At 51.7% G+C, this 14,657-nt stretch overlaps 2 protein-coding genes and 1 non-coding gene across 11 annotated transcripts in view; 1 reads left to right on the top strand and 2 right to left on the bottom strand.

Annotated features, from left to right (window-relative positions):
* Positions 1-2,545, bottom strand: part of MECR (mitochondrial trans-2-enoyl-CoA reductase) — a 30,579-nt gene extending 28,034 nt beyond the window's left edge. Inside the window, exon 1 of the mRNA XM_059036521.2 lies at positions 2,309-2,545. Within this exon, the coding sequence (XP_058892504.1) occupies positions 2,309-2,529 (221 nt within the window). The 5' untranslated portion in view covers positions 2,530-2,545. The remainder of the gene's footprint in view (positions 1-2,308) is intronic.
* On the bottom strand, positions 493-596 carry LOC131746768 (U6 spliceosomal RNA). Its single transcript, XR_009332648.1, has one exon. It is a non-coding gene; the product is annotated as a U6 spliceosomal RNA (small nuclear RNA).
* Positions 2,546-8,325: 5,780 nt separating the features above from the next.
* LOC131768258 (receptor-type tyrosine-protein phosphatase U) overlaps positions 8,326-14,657 on the top strand; it is an 80,859-nt gene continuing 74,527 nt past the window's right edge. For 8 of the 9 annotated variants that reach the window (XM_059035865.2, XM_059083972.2, XM_067013196.1 and 5 more), the window contains exon 1: positions 8,329-8,509. In XM_059035865.2, coding sequence (XP_058891848.1) covers positions 8,437-8,509 — 73 coding nt within the window. In that variant the 5' untranslated portion in view covers positions 8,329-8,436. Of the gene's footprint in view, positions 8,510-14,657 lie in introns of all 9 variants that reach the window. The other variant, XM_067013188.1, reaches the window with a different exon arrangement.

The raw sequence follows: 14,657 nt of genomic DNA, 5'->3' as shown, positions 1-14,657 counted from the left end.
ATCAGAAGGCAGCTGCACTCAGTTGCCTAACCTTCCCAGGCCTTTTCTCAGGGTCCCTGCACATTGGAGACGCCTTCCTCATCACCACAGAACTCAATAAAAGGTGCACTTATTACAGAAATTAGATTCAGATTCAACAAACGTTTTCGCAGCTCCTATTTTGTGGCAGGTCCTGCAACAGACCCATAAATTACAAGCCTGTGAGAGAGGCACTACCATTGTTCCTGTTTGGGGTGCACTCCTGGAAAAAGTGTTCATCAGAGCTTTACCAACTCATTACAGTAATCCTCAGGGAGATGTCTTCCCAACATGGTGATTTATTACCTATGATCAACATACAAATTGGGGTTTATTGACTGACGTGTCTTCTCAACATTCTTTTCAATTGCTCTAATGGTGGATGTGGCTAGGCTGAGTGCATGACCATGAAATTATCTGAGGCTTAACCCCTTCGGCTGTCAAAACATCTAGCTTGTATTTTTTTTTTTAAGTAAAAATATGGAACACTTCACAAATTTGCATGTCATCCTTGCGCAGGGACCATGTTAATCTCCGTATCGTTCCAATTTTAGTATATATACTGCTGAAGCCAGCACTCTAGCCTGTATTTTTTTAAAAAATAAATAAATTTATTTATTTATTTATGGCTGTGTTGGGTCTTCTTTGCTGTGTGCAGGCTCCTCATTGTGGTGGCTTCTCTTGTTGCAGAGCACAGGCTTCAATAGTTGTGGCGTGTGGGCTTAGTTGCTCCGCGGCATGTGGGATCTTCCCAGACCAGGGCTTGAACCCGTGTCCCCTGCATTGGCAGGCGGATTCTTAACCACTGTGCCACCAGGGAAGCCCTCTAGCCTGTATTTTAATCATGAAAATAATTCCATGTCGGCGTGACCTTTGGAAAACAATCAAACCATTTGCTGGAAATCAAAGAGTTGGAAATAAGGGACTGCAAGAGAGTATGCAGGTGCTTTTTGGTGAAGAGCATTCCTTTTATTGCAGCTGATTAGCACTATGAGCTATATGACTACACTGTCTCCATTTTTAAATGTGATGAAACCGAGGCTTAGAGAATCTCAGTAACTTGCCAAACACATACAGCTAGGACAGGAAGGCAAGGATTTGACCCCAGGTCTTCTGATTCCAGACCCATGCTTTTGCCCTAGCGCCACTAGTGACCCTACTAGATTTTTTTTTTTTTTTTTTTTTCGGTACGCGGGCCTCTCACTGTTGTGGCCTCTCCCGTTGCGGAGCACAGGCTCCGGAGGCGCAGGCTCAGCGGCCATGGCTCACGGGCCCAGCCGCTCCGCGGCATGTGGATCTTCTCAGACCGGGGCACGAACCCGTGTCCCCTGCATCGGCAGGCGGACTCTCAACCACTGCGCCACCAGGGAAGCCCCCCTACTAGTTCTTTTGAATGACTATAATCACTTATGTGCAGATGTATAATCGTTGATAATTCACATACTGTTTTTATGAGCCAAATGTGAAAATCATGGGTTAAGATCCAACAGAATTTTAGGACATAATCATAAAAGTAACAAGGGCTGAGTGACTTGTCCAAGATCAAACAGCTACTAAGAGGCTGAGCCTGTATTTGACCTTAGTTCTGTATGGCTCCAAAACAGGATCTCTTTTTAACTAAAGGCACATACACAGCGCTGTGGAGAGGAAATCACACGAGAGAGGACTCAGAAGCCATGGATCCCTGTCTCTGTTCCAATCTTTATTAGCTATATCACTTTGGACAAGTCCCCTGCCTTCTGTAAAATGCAAACAATGATCTCTGACCTACTTTCTGAGATGTGAAGATCCAAATAGACCAAAAAGTATTCTGAAAATTCCTTCCATAATATAATAGAGCGTAGGAACTCACGTAAGCCAGTCAGACAGACCTGGGTTCAAAAATTCCGACTCTGCCACTTACTGGCTTGTGTGACCTTGGACAAGTGATTTTACTTCCCATGCTTCCATTTTCTCATCTGTAAAACGGGGCTAAATCAAGTACCTCCTCCAAAAGGTTGTTGTGACGATTAAATGAGGGCATCCATTTACACAGGGATTGCCCGACACACAGTACAGGATCAATGAACGTCAGCCATTACTACAATTATAACTGTGCCTCTCGGGTTTTCAACTTCCAAGCAACGACTTTCTGAGCTACCACACATGCCCTGGGCTACAGTTTCGGTCCTATTCGCTGCCTTCCTCCTCGGGACTTGTCCCTCCCTTTCCAGTCCCCGTTTTCCACAGCCCATCTTAAAACCCTCCAAGAACCCGAACTCCCTTGCCCCATTTCGGCGCGGTGTCTTACTCGACGACCTTGGCTGGGTCCCCGTGGTGCCCATAGACCAGCGCCCGGACCCGGGAGGGCTCGGCAGATGCGGAGAAGGCGGCGGCAGCAGGCCGCCGGCGGCGGAAAGCGGGGAATAGCCGCCGCCGTAGCTGAGCCGGGGTTCGCGCCCAGCAGAGCGCCCCGCAGACCCACATGCTCGCTCCGGTTAACTCAGAGCCGGACGCTGTAAGATACGTCATCTTCCAGCGACCTCGCGCCTGCGCCCCGCCCCGTCGCGTGACCACGCCCTTTGCGCCTTTTAGAAGGCCGTCCCCTTCCTCCGCGGTCCGCGCGGTGGCGCTTGGTGAGACTGATTCGGGAGCAAGGCCTGGTCGTTGGAGGGACTTAAGGAAGTCTCAGAGATTCTGAGCGTGCCAGAGTTAACTCCTAACCAGAAGCGTCTGAGACTGGCCTAAGGCTGTGTCTATGGTCTGCGATTTGGTGTTTGACTTGTGGGGGAAGACATTTCACCTTCTCTGGCCTCAGTTTCTCCCCCTCCCCACCATTTGAGTGTTCACTCTGCCAGGCCCTTTAAGGCATTATCTCTAATTCCCACTGTCTTCTGCTAGCATAGGGTGGCAAAGCTTACTTCCCTGCACCAAGTAGAGTAGATGTAAGCTGATATAGAGGCAAGAGTACTGGGTTTGGAGTTAGAAGATTTAGGTTCACATCCTAGACCCTCCACTTCTTAGCTTGGCCATCTCGGGCAAGTGACTGAAACTGTGAGTCAGCTTTCTCATCGGGGCTAATATACTTCCTTCAAGATTGTTGTAAGGATTGGATAGAACAACAGAATAATGTTGTCGTGGACCGGATAGCACATTGTAAAATGCCAAGTGTGCTCAGATTACCAGGGAGGAATCATAAGAAGGAGAGCCCCCTCTCAGAATGCTCAGGGTGCAGTAGGATTGAATGGGACAATGGGTAAAAAGGTGTAGCCCAGGAAAGATGCTAGATCATATTATTAGTGGAAGGAAGACATGAGTGTAACTAACACCCCAGTTGAATATTAGGACATGACAGAGGGCACTGCTGGAGTCTGAAGGAGAGAGGTGTTTTGGGATTGGGGTGGAGGTGGGGGTGGGCAACCTTGGAAGGAGTGCTGTTGGAGCCAGTCCTGTGACTCAAAAATCTTCAATATGCATGAAACTCACCTGAGGTCTCAACTCAGACCTACTGAGTTAGAATCTTGGGGAAGGGTCCAGGAATCTACATTTCTTAGAAGCTCTCAAGAATATTCTGATGGAGGTGGCCTGGGGAACAAACTTGAGAAACACTGAACCACGACTTCAAAGGATAAGGAAGAATTCCTTTCATTGGATTTTATTGACCCCAAACTTGCCAACTTAGAGCCTTTCCTCTGAGGAAGAAAAGAAAATGACATGATGAAGAGTGCACGTGCTGCATTCCAGCAAACTTGGCTTTGAGTCCTGGCTCTGCCACTGGACTTGGACAAGTCCATTTGATCTTGGACAAGTCACCTGGCCTCTCTGTGTCTCCACTTCCTTACCTGTAAAAGGAAGGAAATAATAGTATCTGATTCAAGGCTGTTGTGAGACATTATTCACTTGAAGCATTTAGCACAACGTTTGGCACGTGAAAGCATTTGATAAATGTTCCTGGGGGTTACTGTAAAGATTAAATGAGAAACATCATATGTAAAACATCTAGACTGGCTCATAGTACATGCTTAAAAAGTGTTTGTACTTATTTTTATTATTAGAGAAAGTTGGTGTTCCATGGTGGGAGAAAGACTTGGTCCCACAATACACACACACACACACACACACACACACACACACACACACACACACACACACAAATAGCCAGTCTTGCCTATCTTCTATTTCCACAGTGACCCACAGTTCTACTGCTGTTGGAAGACTCCCTAGGTGACGTTGAGCTGTTGACATTATCTTCTATACTAAATCATTTCCTCTGAATTTCCTGGGCATCTTAGCCAGGAAGCATGGAGAATTACCCAGCAGGTCTTCCTCTTTGGGGGCTGGACTTAGTCCCCTGTCCATCCTGATAGGCCTCACTTTTGGCCCAGGACATCAGCTCTTGTTTGAACTGTGTCACCAACCTTCTTCCTGAGATTCTCTCCCTTCTTTTTCCCTCCCCACTTCCTTCTTTCTCAGGCCTCCAGGATGACTTTTTTTTTTCTAACAGAAAGACCAGATTGTGTCTTTCCCTTGCTTAAAGTCCTTCCATGATTCCTGAATACTCAGGGAAAACCATAAACTACAGTTCTTTGTAGAACACTGTGAACTGTTGCTATATTAAACTTGTAAATAAAACTATGATTCTATGCTAATTCTAACATTCTCTCACACTACGAACACGTTCTAAGTTCTTTAGAAAAATATATGGAGGAAAAGCACCTTAAAATGACAACAAAAACTTTCTACTCGTTGTAATTAATCTACCTTCTTGCAAATTAGAAAAATATGGCTGTGATTTTAATTCAACACTAGGACGCCTCAGCTTGGCTTGAGGAACACCAGGGTTTCTGCAGGGGCACAGTTTGAGAACCACTGATTGAAAGGTTCAGGTCCAATTGTCCTGGCCCTGCATTTAAGACCCTTTGTACCCCAACTTCCACACTATCTTTATCTCCTGCTATTGGGCCATGTAGAGACTATGATGCAACCATACCTGACACCCACCTTTCCCAGTACTTCTGTGTCTTGTGCCTTTATTCAGTCTGCTCCTTCTGCTTGAAATGCTCTTCCCTGCCTCGCCTGTCTCGGAAACTCCAGGTTCAGATATCCTTTCTCTGATGTTGTTTTCCACTCCCCTAGGCTGAGTTAACCCCTGCTGCCTTTGTGTTTTCTTTGGACTGGTGTTATGACCTTTAGGACATAGCCTCTTATTTATTTATGTGCCATTTCCCCCTCCAGGCAAGAGTGGGGCCACGGTTTAGTGCATCTCCATGACACTAGCACCCAATATGGGGCCTGGCACAGGGTAAGTGTCATGAATATTCCATGAGTTGAAAGTGATTGAGTTTCCTCATGGCCTGGCCCTGTCTGGGGTACCATCTCCTTTTCCCTAGATTTGGGCCAGTGACTCCAGGCCAAGACTTTCTGTTTCCCTTCCTTCTTCTCTCAAGGATTATAGAAGCTTGTGGTCTTTTTCAAGTGGAGCAGAATGTTCTCTTTTCATCTGTCCATCTGTTACTTGTGTTCTTTTTCTCCCTCCATCACAGTCTCTGCACATAGTCTTCCCCTGCACAAAGAGAAGAGGGCTGTGGAATCAGTCTGATGTAGGTCTGAGCTCTGGGCCCACCATTTACTAGCTGTGTGACCTTGGGGAAGTGCCTTATGCTTCCTGAGCCTCAGTTTCCACATCCCTCCAAATAGGACCAATGGTAAACTCCTGCCATGAGGCTCCTGCAAGAGTCCTCTGGAAACAGCAGCATCCTTGGTTGTTTCTTTTTTTCATCAGATGTTTCTCCTTGAGTTTCCTTTTCTGCATGATCCTTTCTGTCTCTTCTCTGCATGTTTGCTATGGGTCTCTCCCCCTAAAATGCAGGCTTCATGAAGGCAAGAACCATGTCTACATTCATTCATTTATCTAATCATCCATCCAATATTTATTGAGTGCTGACTACATGCCAGATACCAAGCAGTGGGATATAAGACAGAGTCCTTGCCCTTAGGGGGCTCATGTTCTAGAGGTGTGGACACATAATGAATATGTCATATAGTAGGTGCTCTGTTTAAAACTACAATAATTCCCTTCCCCCTTACTCTTTCTCTCCCCCATTTCTCTAGTATATTACTGTTTCATATACCAGAGAATTTGCTTTTTTTGGGTTGTTTATTGTTCTTGTCTTTCCATTGCAATATAAGCTCCGTGAGGGTAGGGATTTTTGTCTGTTTTATATCTCCACTTCGGCTTAGAATAAGTGTTGAACAGATGAAGCAGTATCCAGTGTTCGCTGATTTGTTGCAGATGGAAGACAGGTCTCAGCTTCTATTCAATTCAAGCCGGATGGCCTTGATTCAAATCTTGGTGCTGCTGCATACTATGCATAACCTTGGAAAAGTCACTTTCTTTCTCTGTACCTTAATTTTCTCAACTGTGTAATGAGAATAATAGTGGTGGGGATTAAACGAGTCTATGTGGGTGAAGCACGTAGAAGGTGCCTGGTCTTATGTACTAATGGACTAGTTTGTGGTCATTGTACAAGAGCTTATACTGGGCAGATGCCCAAATGGACTTAAGCTGTGTATCCAGGGGATAGACTAGAATCAGTGAGAGTCAGTGAGGGGGGCAGATTTCACGGCATAAAGAGGAAGAACTTTTGAAAAGCCAGCATTGCAAGGAGAAATAGCTGAATCCACTATTACAGTTGGAGACTTCAACATCTCTCTGTCAGAAATGAACATAGGACTTCCCTGGTGGCGCGGTGGTTGAGAATCCACCTGCTGATGCAGGGGACACGGGTTTGAGCCCTGGTCTGGGAGGATCCCACGTGCTGTGGAGCAACTAAGCCCATGTGCCACAACTACTGAGCCTGTACTCTAGAGCCCATGAGCCACAACTACTGAAGCTCGTATGCCACAGCTACTGAAGCCTGCACGCCTAGAGCCCATGCTCCGCAACAAGAGAAGCCACCGCAAGGAGAAGCCCGTGCACTGCAATGAAGAGTAGACCCCGCTCGCCACAACTAGAGAAAGCCCATGAACAGCAACAAAGACCCAATGCAGCCAAAAATAAATAAGTAAATAAATAAATAAAGAAAGAAATGAACATATCCAGCAGGCAGAAAATCAGAAAGGACATAGTTGAACTCCACAACACCATCAATCAACTAAATATAGAGGTCATCTAAAGACTACTTCATCCAACAACAGCAGAATACACATTCTTCCCAAGATCACATGGAGTTTTCACCAAGATAGACCACCTACTGGGCCATAAAACACACCTTAACAAATTTAAAAGAAAAGAATCATACAGTGATTGCTCTCAGACCATAGTGGAATTAACTAGAATTCAATAACAGAAAGAGAGTTGAAAACCCCCAACTACTTGGAGATTAACACACTTCTAAATAACACATGGGTCAAAGGATAAGTCTCAAGAGGAATTTTAAAATTTCAAACTAAATGAAAACTGAATGAAAATGAAAACACAACTTATCAAAATTTGTGGGATGTGGGGAAAGCAGTGCACAGAGGGAAATTTATAGCACTGAATGCATATATGAGAAAAGAAGAAAGATCTGCAATTGATCGTCTAAACTTCTGCCTTAGGAAACTAGAAAAAGAAGAGCAAATTGAATGCCAAGGAAGCAGGAAAATAACAAAAATTAGAGCTGAAATCAGTGAAATGGAAAATGGGAAATCAATAGAGAAAAATCAGCCAAACCAGAAGCTGGTTCTTTGAAAAGATCAATACATCGATAAGCCTCTAGCCAGACCAAGAAAAGAAGAGAGAGGACACAAATTACTAATATCAGAACTGAAAGGGGGGGGACATCACTACGGATCCCATGGACTTTAAAAGGATGGTAAAGGAATACTATGAACGACGTTAAAAGCTAGCTTTCCCAAAGACCCCACCACACGCTTTTGGTAGGTGATGAGCTCCCTGTCCTTGGAGGTATGTATGGATGCGCATTTGACGGGATCTAGGTAGAGGGGATTCAAGCATTGGATGGGACTGAGAGGCCCGGTGTCCCTGGTCTCTGTCCTGGAGAGCTGTGTGGGAGCTAGGCGCGGGCAGTGAGCAGAGGCGTGGAACTGCTCACCCAAGAATGTCGGTGCCCGGTGGGTGCAGGGGCTGGTGGGCTTCCGGGCCCAGCCCGAGATCTCCATGGGGTCCGGGAGTGGGGGAGGGGAGCGTCAGGGCCGCGGGCGACCGAACCGGGCAGCGGCGCGCGCGGCTGCCAGCAGGGGGCGCCTCGAGACCGAGGAACGCGCGGCCGAACCTGACGTCAGCGCCCCGCTTGCTTGGGCTCCCGCTCTGGACTCGGCGCCAGTCCCGCTCCGCGCCGCGCCGCTTCGCTCCGGCTCTGGCTCGCCTCGGGCCCGGCTCGGGCTCCGGCGGCTGCGCCCCCCGCGCCGGGCCCCCGGGGCAGGCTGCGGCGCACCATGGCTCGCGCCCAGGCTTTCGTCCTGGCGCTCACCTTCCAGCTCTGCGCGCCCGAGACCGAGACTCCGGCAGGTAAGCGCGAGTCGGTCGGACCCAGCTTGCCCCGCGGAGCCCCCGGCGCCCGTGGCGTAGCTCGAAAGAAAGTGGGAGTGTTGGGTGACCGGACGTTGCGAGCCTGCTCCCTGTGTGTCTGAGTGTTGGATGTGCGGTCGTGTGCTCAGGGTGTTGTGTGCCTGCGAATGGTGTGTGTCCTGAGTTACGTGAAAGAAGAGCTGCTGTGTGTGTTGTGTGTCCACGAGTATATTGGGGTGAATGTTGTGTGCATCGAGGAGGCATGGGGTGTGCGCTGAGTGTCTTGTGTCTCTGCCACTGTGTAGTGTGTGTGGGGCCAAGTAGGATTGTGTGCTTGTTGTTTGTACATTTGAGTTTGGTTGTGTGGCAGGAGTTGTGTCTGCTAATGTGTTGCATTTGTGGGCATTTTGTGTGCCCTAGCCCGGAGTGTTGTTTGCTGTGTGTCCGAGAATGGCTCGTGTGTTTGTGTTCTGCGTGTGGCGAAGAGTGCTCTGTGGATTCTGCCCGCGTGTGGAGCAGGGAACGCGTGTGCGGTGTGTGTGCTTGTGAGATCCGTGTACGTGTGTGAAGGCGTGGGAACGGGTCCGGAACGTGTGTGACCGTGTGCCGTGTGCGCAATGTGTACGTGTGGGAGTGTCTGGGGTTGGTGGTGTGCGCCGCCGGGGGGCTGCGCGGGTCCGAGTGAATGCCAAGTGTGCCGGGAATGCGTGTGTAGGAGCGTGTCTGGAACGGATGTGAGTGTGTTCGTGCGTGCTGGCTGCGTGTCCGGGAATTTTGCGAGTCTGGTGCGCTCCTGGGCCGTGGCTGAGTGTGTGCCCGGGGCCCGGGGCCGCCCGAGGGGGCGGTGGCAGGGTGTGTGTGTGTGTGTGCGCGTGTGGGGCGCGCGGGCCCGGAACAAGTTGTCGTGGCGGCGCCCCCTCCCTTCTCCTCCCCTCCTCTCCCGGGTCGGGCCGGCCCTGAGGCTCGCCAGGGAGGGATGGGGGCCCGGCGGCCTCCGACTCCGACATTTCGGGCTGTTTGTTGTTTCGCAAGTTCGGCGCAGCGCTGGCTGGCGGCAGATCCGAGGCGGCGCCGGGGCTGCGGGGCGCCCGGGCTGGGGCTGGGGAGGGCCCGACGCGGGGGGGTGGTGGACGCGGGGGGCCGCGGGGCGCGCCGAGGCCGGCGGGAGGGGAAGGCCGGGCGGCCGGGCGCTCCTGCGGGGGCCGGGCCGTGGCAGCTCCAGGGCAGCTGGGCGGGGGTGAGTCCGGGTCGGCTGGGCCTGGCTCTGGGCGGCCGGACGGCGCCCCCTCCCGTTGCGCGTTGGGGACGCCGCGAACGCAGGGGTCTCCCGGGACATCCCCTCAGTCGACTCCGCAACTTTGTGCGGCCTCCCCGCCGGCCGGGACGGCCATGAGTGTACGTGTGAGAGCGTGTGTCTCCGTGCTTCTATGTGCTGTATGACCGCGCTGTCTCTGGGTGTGTTTTGGAGTCTGGAGTGTTTTCGGCTGTGGTGGTGGTGGTGGTCGTGGTGGTGGTGTGTGTGTGTGTGTGTGTAGTTGTACGTGTGATAGCGTTTCTGAATGTGTGTATCTAAAGCTGTGTCTGTGTACCCGTGTGTGCTGTGGACAGTGTGTGGTCTATGTGTGTGTTGGTGTGTCTGTCCACCCCCTTCCCAACCCTCCATCCTACCCTGAGGCCTGGGATCCCAGATTGCGGCCCTCTCCTGCGGAGTTGCGCCCCATGCCTCCCCTGGGGCGGGGGTGGCCGGTCCCTTACCGGTGGCTGCCTCAGCACCCCTACCCCCTCCAGTTGGGCGGCTTCAGCCTGGTACCCGGGGCGCTGAGTAACGGGGAGACTCCCCAGACGGGTACCCGAGCCAAGACACAGGCAGAAGCACGTCGGCCCCAGAGACTCCTTTAGGCCGCCGGTCTCAGAGAACTGGCCTCTTCCGATCGCGTTCGCTGCCCCGCTGCTCCCTCCGGCCCCTCGGATGGAGCTCCCTGGGCACCTGCAGCCGCTCCCGCCACTGGCTCTGAGCTCGGCCGGGCCTGGCGGCCCCAGGCCATCGCGCACAGCTTTAGCTTTGACCGCTCGGTGCGGTGCCGGAGAGGACGCCTAAGGCGACCTCCCTCCTTATCCTCCCCCAATCCCTCCCTGTGTCCTGCAGCAACTTTGTCCCCCTCCCCCACCCTGAGATCAAACCATGGGTACATGCTCCCCCTTCGCTGCCACCATCATCTTGATTCCAAGAACCCTCAGGTGCCCCAGCTCCTGCCAGGAGGGGAGACTGTCAAGGACGGAGGTTTGGGAGTGAGATCTTGAGTGGGTTGCTTCCATTCTTGGGGCCGCCGTTTCCTCATCTGCCCCATGGGCTTCATAATGAAGGTGTATGGTACTTGGTAGATTGTAAACTAAAGCTCTGTTTGTGAGTGCCAGGGAACAAAAGATGGTTTTGAGGACTGCTACAGAGCCAGAGATTGTGATTTGAAGCCAGGGTGACCTGGGTTCAAATCTATCTCTGCCACATGCTGTCCCTGTGACCTTGGGCAAGTCACTTCACTTGTACAGTTCCTGGCACCTGTAACTATTACTGTTGAGGTTAATTCAGAAGCCCTTAGTAGAAGGGGTGTGATCTCCCCTTGTCCGCAAGTTGGTTAGAGTCAGCCCAGCTCCCTGAAGGCCTCCTGAGTCTCCCTCCCCGCAAAGGGTGGGTGGTGATGTCTCTGAGCCAGGCAAATCTGGCAGTAATTTATTCTGCTGCGTTCTAGCTCATTTTGTCCTTTTGGTTGCTGGAGTTGTGGACAGCAGGAATGAGGGAGAGGCTGCCCAGTGGTTTCAGGTTGGGCAATAAAGGCTTGTCTGGGCAGCTGGCCCTTCTCCCTGGGGGTGGGGGAGGGACTCAGCAGGAAGATGTGCGAGTGGCCAGAGTGGGGGGGGGTGCTGAGCTCCTGAACGGCCTCCCTCCTAGCTCTGGTGTCAGGAAAAATCCAGGGTGGACACCCTGCTTGCTCCAGGCATGCTGCCATCCTTCCATGCCTTCATCAGCTAATCTAGAATGGGGTGGGTGGTGGCTTTTCATGCAGGGATGGGTTAGCTAGAGTTGCTGGGGTACTTTGTGCCCTCCTTCCTTTTTTAACCCCCTCCCTCCTCCAAGCTGCTCTCCCTGCATCCTGATGCAACCTCCCTTTATGCCATCTCAGGATCTCTCTCATCTGTCCCCTTCTCTCTATCCTCATCCATCTTTCACAGGCAGGAAGGCTCCAGCCTCTTCCTCCGCCCCTCCCTCCATAGTGTCAGGGATCTTCCTAAAACACATGTTTGAAACCTTGGTTTGAAACCCTTTGAAGGCTCCCCATTACCTCCTGGGTTAAGTCCCTCCCCCTATGTCCTCTTGCCTGCTCTAACCCCTGCCTGCCTGTCCAGTCCCATCAGCTTCGTACTACTTGCCTTGCATCCTATGCTGTGGCCAGTCTAACCCACCTACTAATACCCACTAAACGTCCACTCCTGCCATCTCCTCTCTGGGCCTTTGCACAAGCTATATTTTCTCCCCAGAACTCTCTAACTCCACCTCTTCACTGGGTGAGCTCCTGCTCCTCCTTCGGATTTTAGCTTAGACATCACCTCCTCTCTGAAGCCTTCCTTGGTTACTTCCCCCTTCTAGCCTAAAAAGGGAAGGTGGGGGTTGATTAGGTTTTTCCATAACACCGTAATTATTATAATTAAAGTTTATTTGTCCTTTCTTCCTTACAGACCATGAGCTCTGTGGGGACAGGGACTGGCTATTTAGTTCCCTTCTGAATCTTTAGTGCCAGGTACAAGGCCTGGCCCACTCCTGCTGAGTAAATACACCCAGCATGAAAGAATGAGTGATGTCCAGTGGGTCAGGTTCTGAGCTGGAGATACCAGATGGGGGCGCACTGACTCCACTGAAAGTAGAGATAACAGAAATAGGTTTCCCTCCAGGAATCTGGAAAATTCTGCTGGGGGATGGTGTGTGTGAAAAGGCCAAGCAGAGAGTGTTGTCTGGGAGCTGTGAGTTGGAGAGGTCAACTCTCTGCCTGCCAGCCCCTCCCTCCAACCACTGTCCTCTGTGCCCCCCTCCCGAGCCCCACCCCCACTGCCCTTGTCCCCCAGCAGCTGGCAGGGCCTGTCCGGCCCCTGGTCTCAGCTCTTTGTGCTGGAGGTTCGGCAGTTGGTGAGAGGCATCGAGTCCCAACTGTCAGTCTGAGTGTCTGGGGAGGAGGGGGTGGGCCCTGCGGCAGGAGGGCAGACTCTGTCCTCTGTCTCAGCCTCTGTCCTGGCTGCCTGTGAGCCCAGGAAGGGGGGAGAGCTGCCCCCTGTGTTGACCCCTGCAGGTGGGGTTCGGGGAGAAGGCTGAGGTGTGTGCAGATGTGATTCTGACATCTGGGCAGTCAGAGAGTGTGTGTGTGTGTGTGTGTGTGTGTGTGTGTGTGTGTGTGTGTGGTTGTGATTGTATGATTGTAGCCTGGGGCACAGGACACATGTGTGGCTTCTCAGGGAGTCTAGCCATCTGGTTACTCTGTGTGGCAGGATCTGAATTTGGAGTAAGGAGGCGACAAGCTGGTCTGAACCTGGGGGGCCTGATGCTGGGGTGTCTGGGTATCCAAGTGTCAGATTCCAGGAGTTTGGGGGTGGAGCTATTTGGGTGGGTGGTGTCTCAGGTTCTGGGTGTGGGTATCTCAGTACCAGGATGTGGGAGGAACCGGGTGTGTCAACATAAGGATATCCCAGTGTCTCTGGATCCGGCGGTGGGTGTATCCAGGTGTCTGGGAGTCCTCAGGTTAATGGGTGTGTTGGACTGTAGCCGTGTTGTGTCCAGCTGTGGGGCTGCCCAGGCTGCCCAGGTGACTGGGAGTCTGGGTGTGGGTACCCGGGTGTACGGGTGTGGGGTATCTATGTATCCAGCAGTGAGGTGCGCATGCATTGGAGTACCCAGGTGTTTGTGAGTTTGGCTTTGTGGTGCCCTGTGGTCTGTGTGTCTATTTGTATATTTAGGTGTCTGCGTCTCCTGAAAAGGGATATGCATGTTTGGGTGGGAAGTGTCCCGGTGACCGTGCGCAGCTATGGACAAGGGACTGGGGCTGTGCCAGCTCAGCCTGTGACACCGCCTTCCCTGGGCTTCCCTTCTCACCTCCCTACAGCCTCCAGTGCCAGAACCCTCTGGAGGAGACCCCAGTGGTTCTGCTTCTCTGTGGTTTGTCATTCTAGAGCTGTGTTATCCAATAGAACTTTCTAAAATGATGGAAATGTTCTCCATCTGCTATCTTCAGTACAGTGGCCACTTACATGTGGCCACTTAGCTACAGTTCATTAAAATAAACATTCGGTCCCTCAGTCTCACCAGCCAGATTTCAAGTCCTCAAGAGTCGCCTGTTGCTAGTAGCTATGGAATTGGTCAGTCTGTGAAGGTAGAGAGCATTTCCATCACAGCATAAAATTCTATAGACCGTGCTGGTCTAGAGGTGCAAGGCCTACAGCATCTTTAGTGAGGCCCGGACACCTCAAGGAGTGGATGGCCTGTCGCTCAGTGGCCACTGAAGAAGGTTTTGCTGAATCCATGTCCGCTTCTCTCCAGCCCCATCATTTCTTGCCTGGACGATTGCAGCAGCCCCCTCTTTGGTCTCCATTCTGCCAATCAGCTTGTCAGTGCTTCTGCCACCCCGAGGTCCGAATGACCTCTCAGGCAGGCATAGGATCCTGCCACTCCCTTGTTCTAGGTTGAAGACTCTCCAGCACCCAGGGACCAAAGCCTAACATGACAGATAAGGCCCTGTATGACCCAAGCTCTGCTTTCCATGACAGCTTCATGTTTATGCCTCTCCTCCCCTGACCCCACTCCCCACGTCCGCCTTATGATCCAGGCTCACCAGGCCAATGTTGGTCCCAGAACCTGCCAGGCCCTTTCACGCCTCTCTGCCTTGCAACGTTCTGTGCCTTCTGCCCAGAACACCACCCCACCCATCTTGCTTCCTGGAGGCCTGGCTACTCGCTCAGCCTTCAAAAGGCCAGCTCTGATGTCACTTCCCCAGGAAAGCCTTCCCAGACGCCAACCAATATGGTTGGCCAGGTTTCTCCCACCATGCACATGTGTCAGTGGGCTGCAGTGTTTTCTGTCTCCTTCCCCACTAGGCTGGGAGGAAGGGCT

The sequence above is a fragment of the Kogia breviceps genome, chromosome 1 (genome assembly GCF_026419965.1).
Source record: "Kogia breviceps isolate mKogBre1 chromosome 1, mKogBre1 haplotype 1, whole genome shotgun sequence".
Lineage (NCBI taxonomy): Eukaryota > Metazoa > Chordata > Mammalia > Artiodactyla > Physeteridae > Kogia > Kogia breviceps.
The sequence above is the reverse complement of the archived record's forward strand: the minus strand, read 5'-3'. Positions and strand labels throughout refer to the sequence as shown.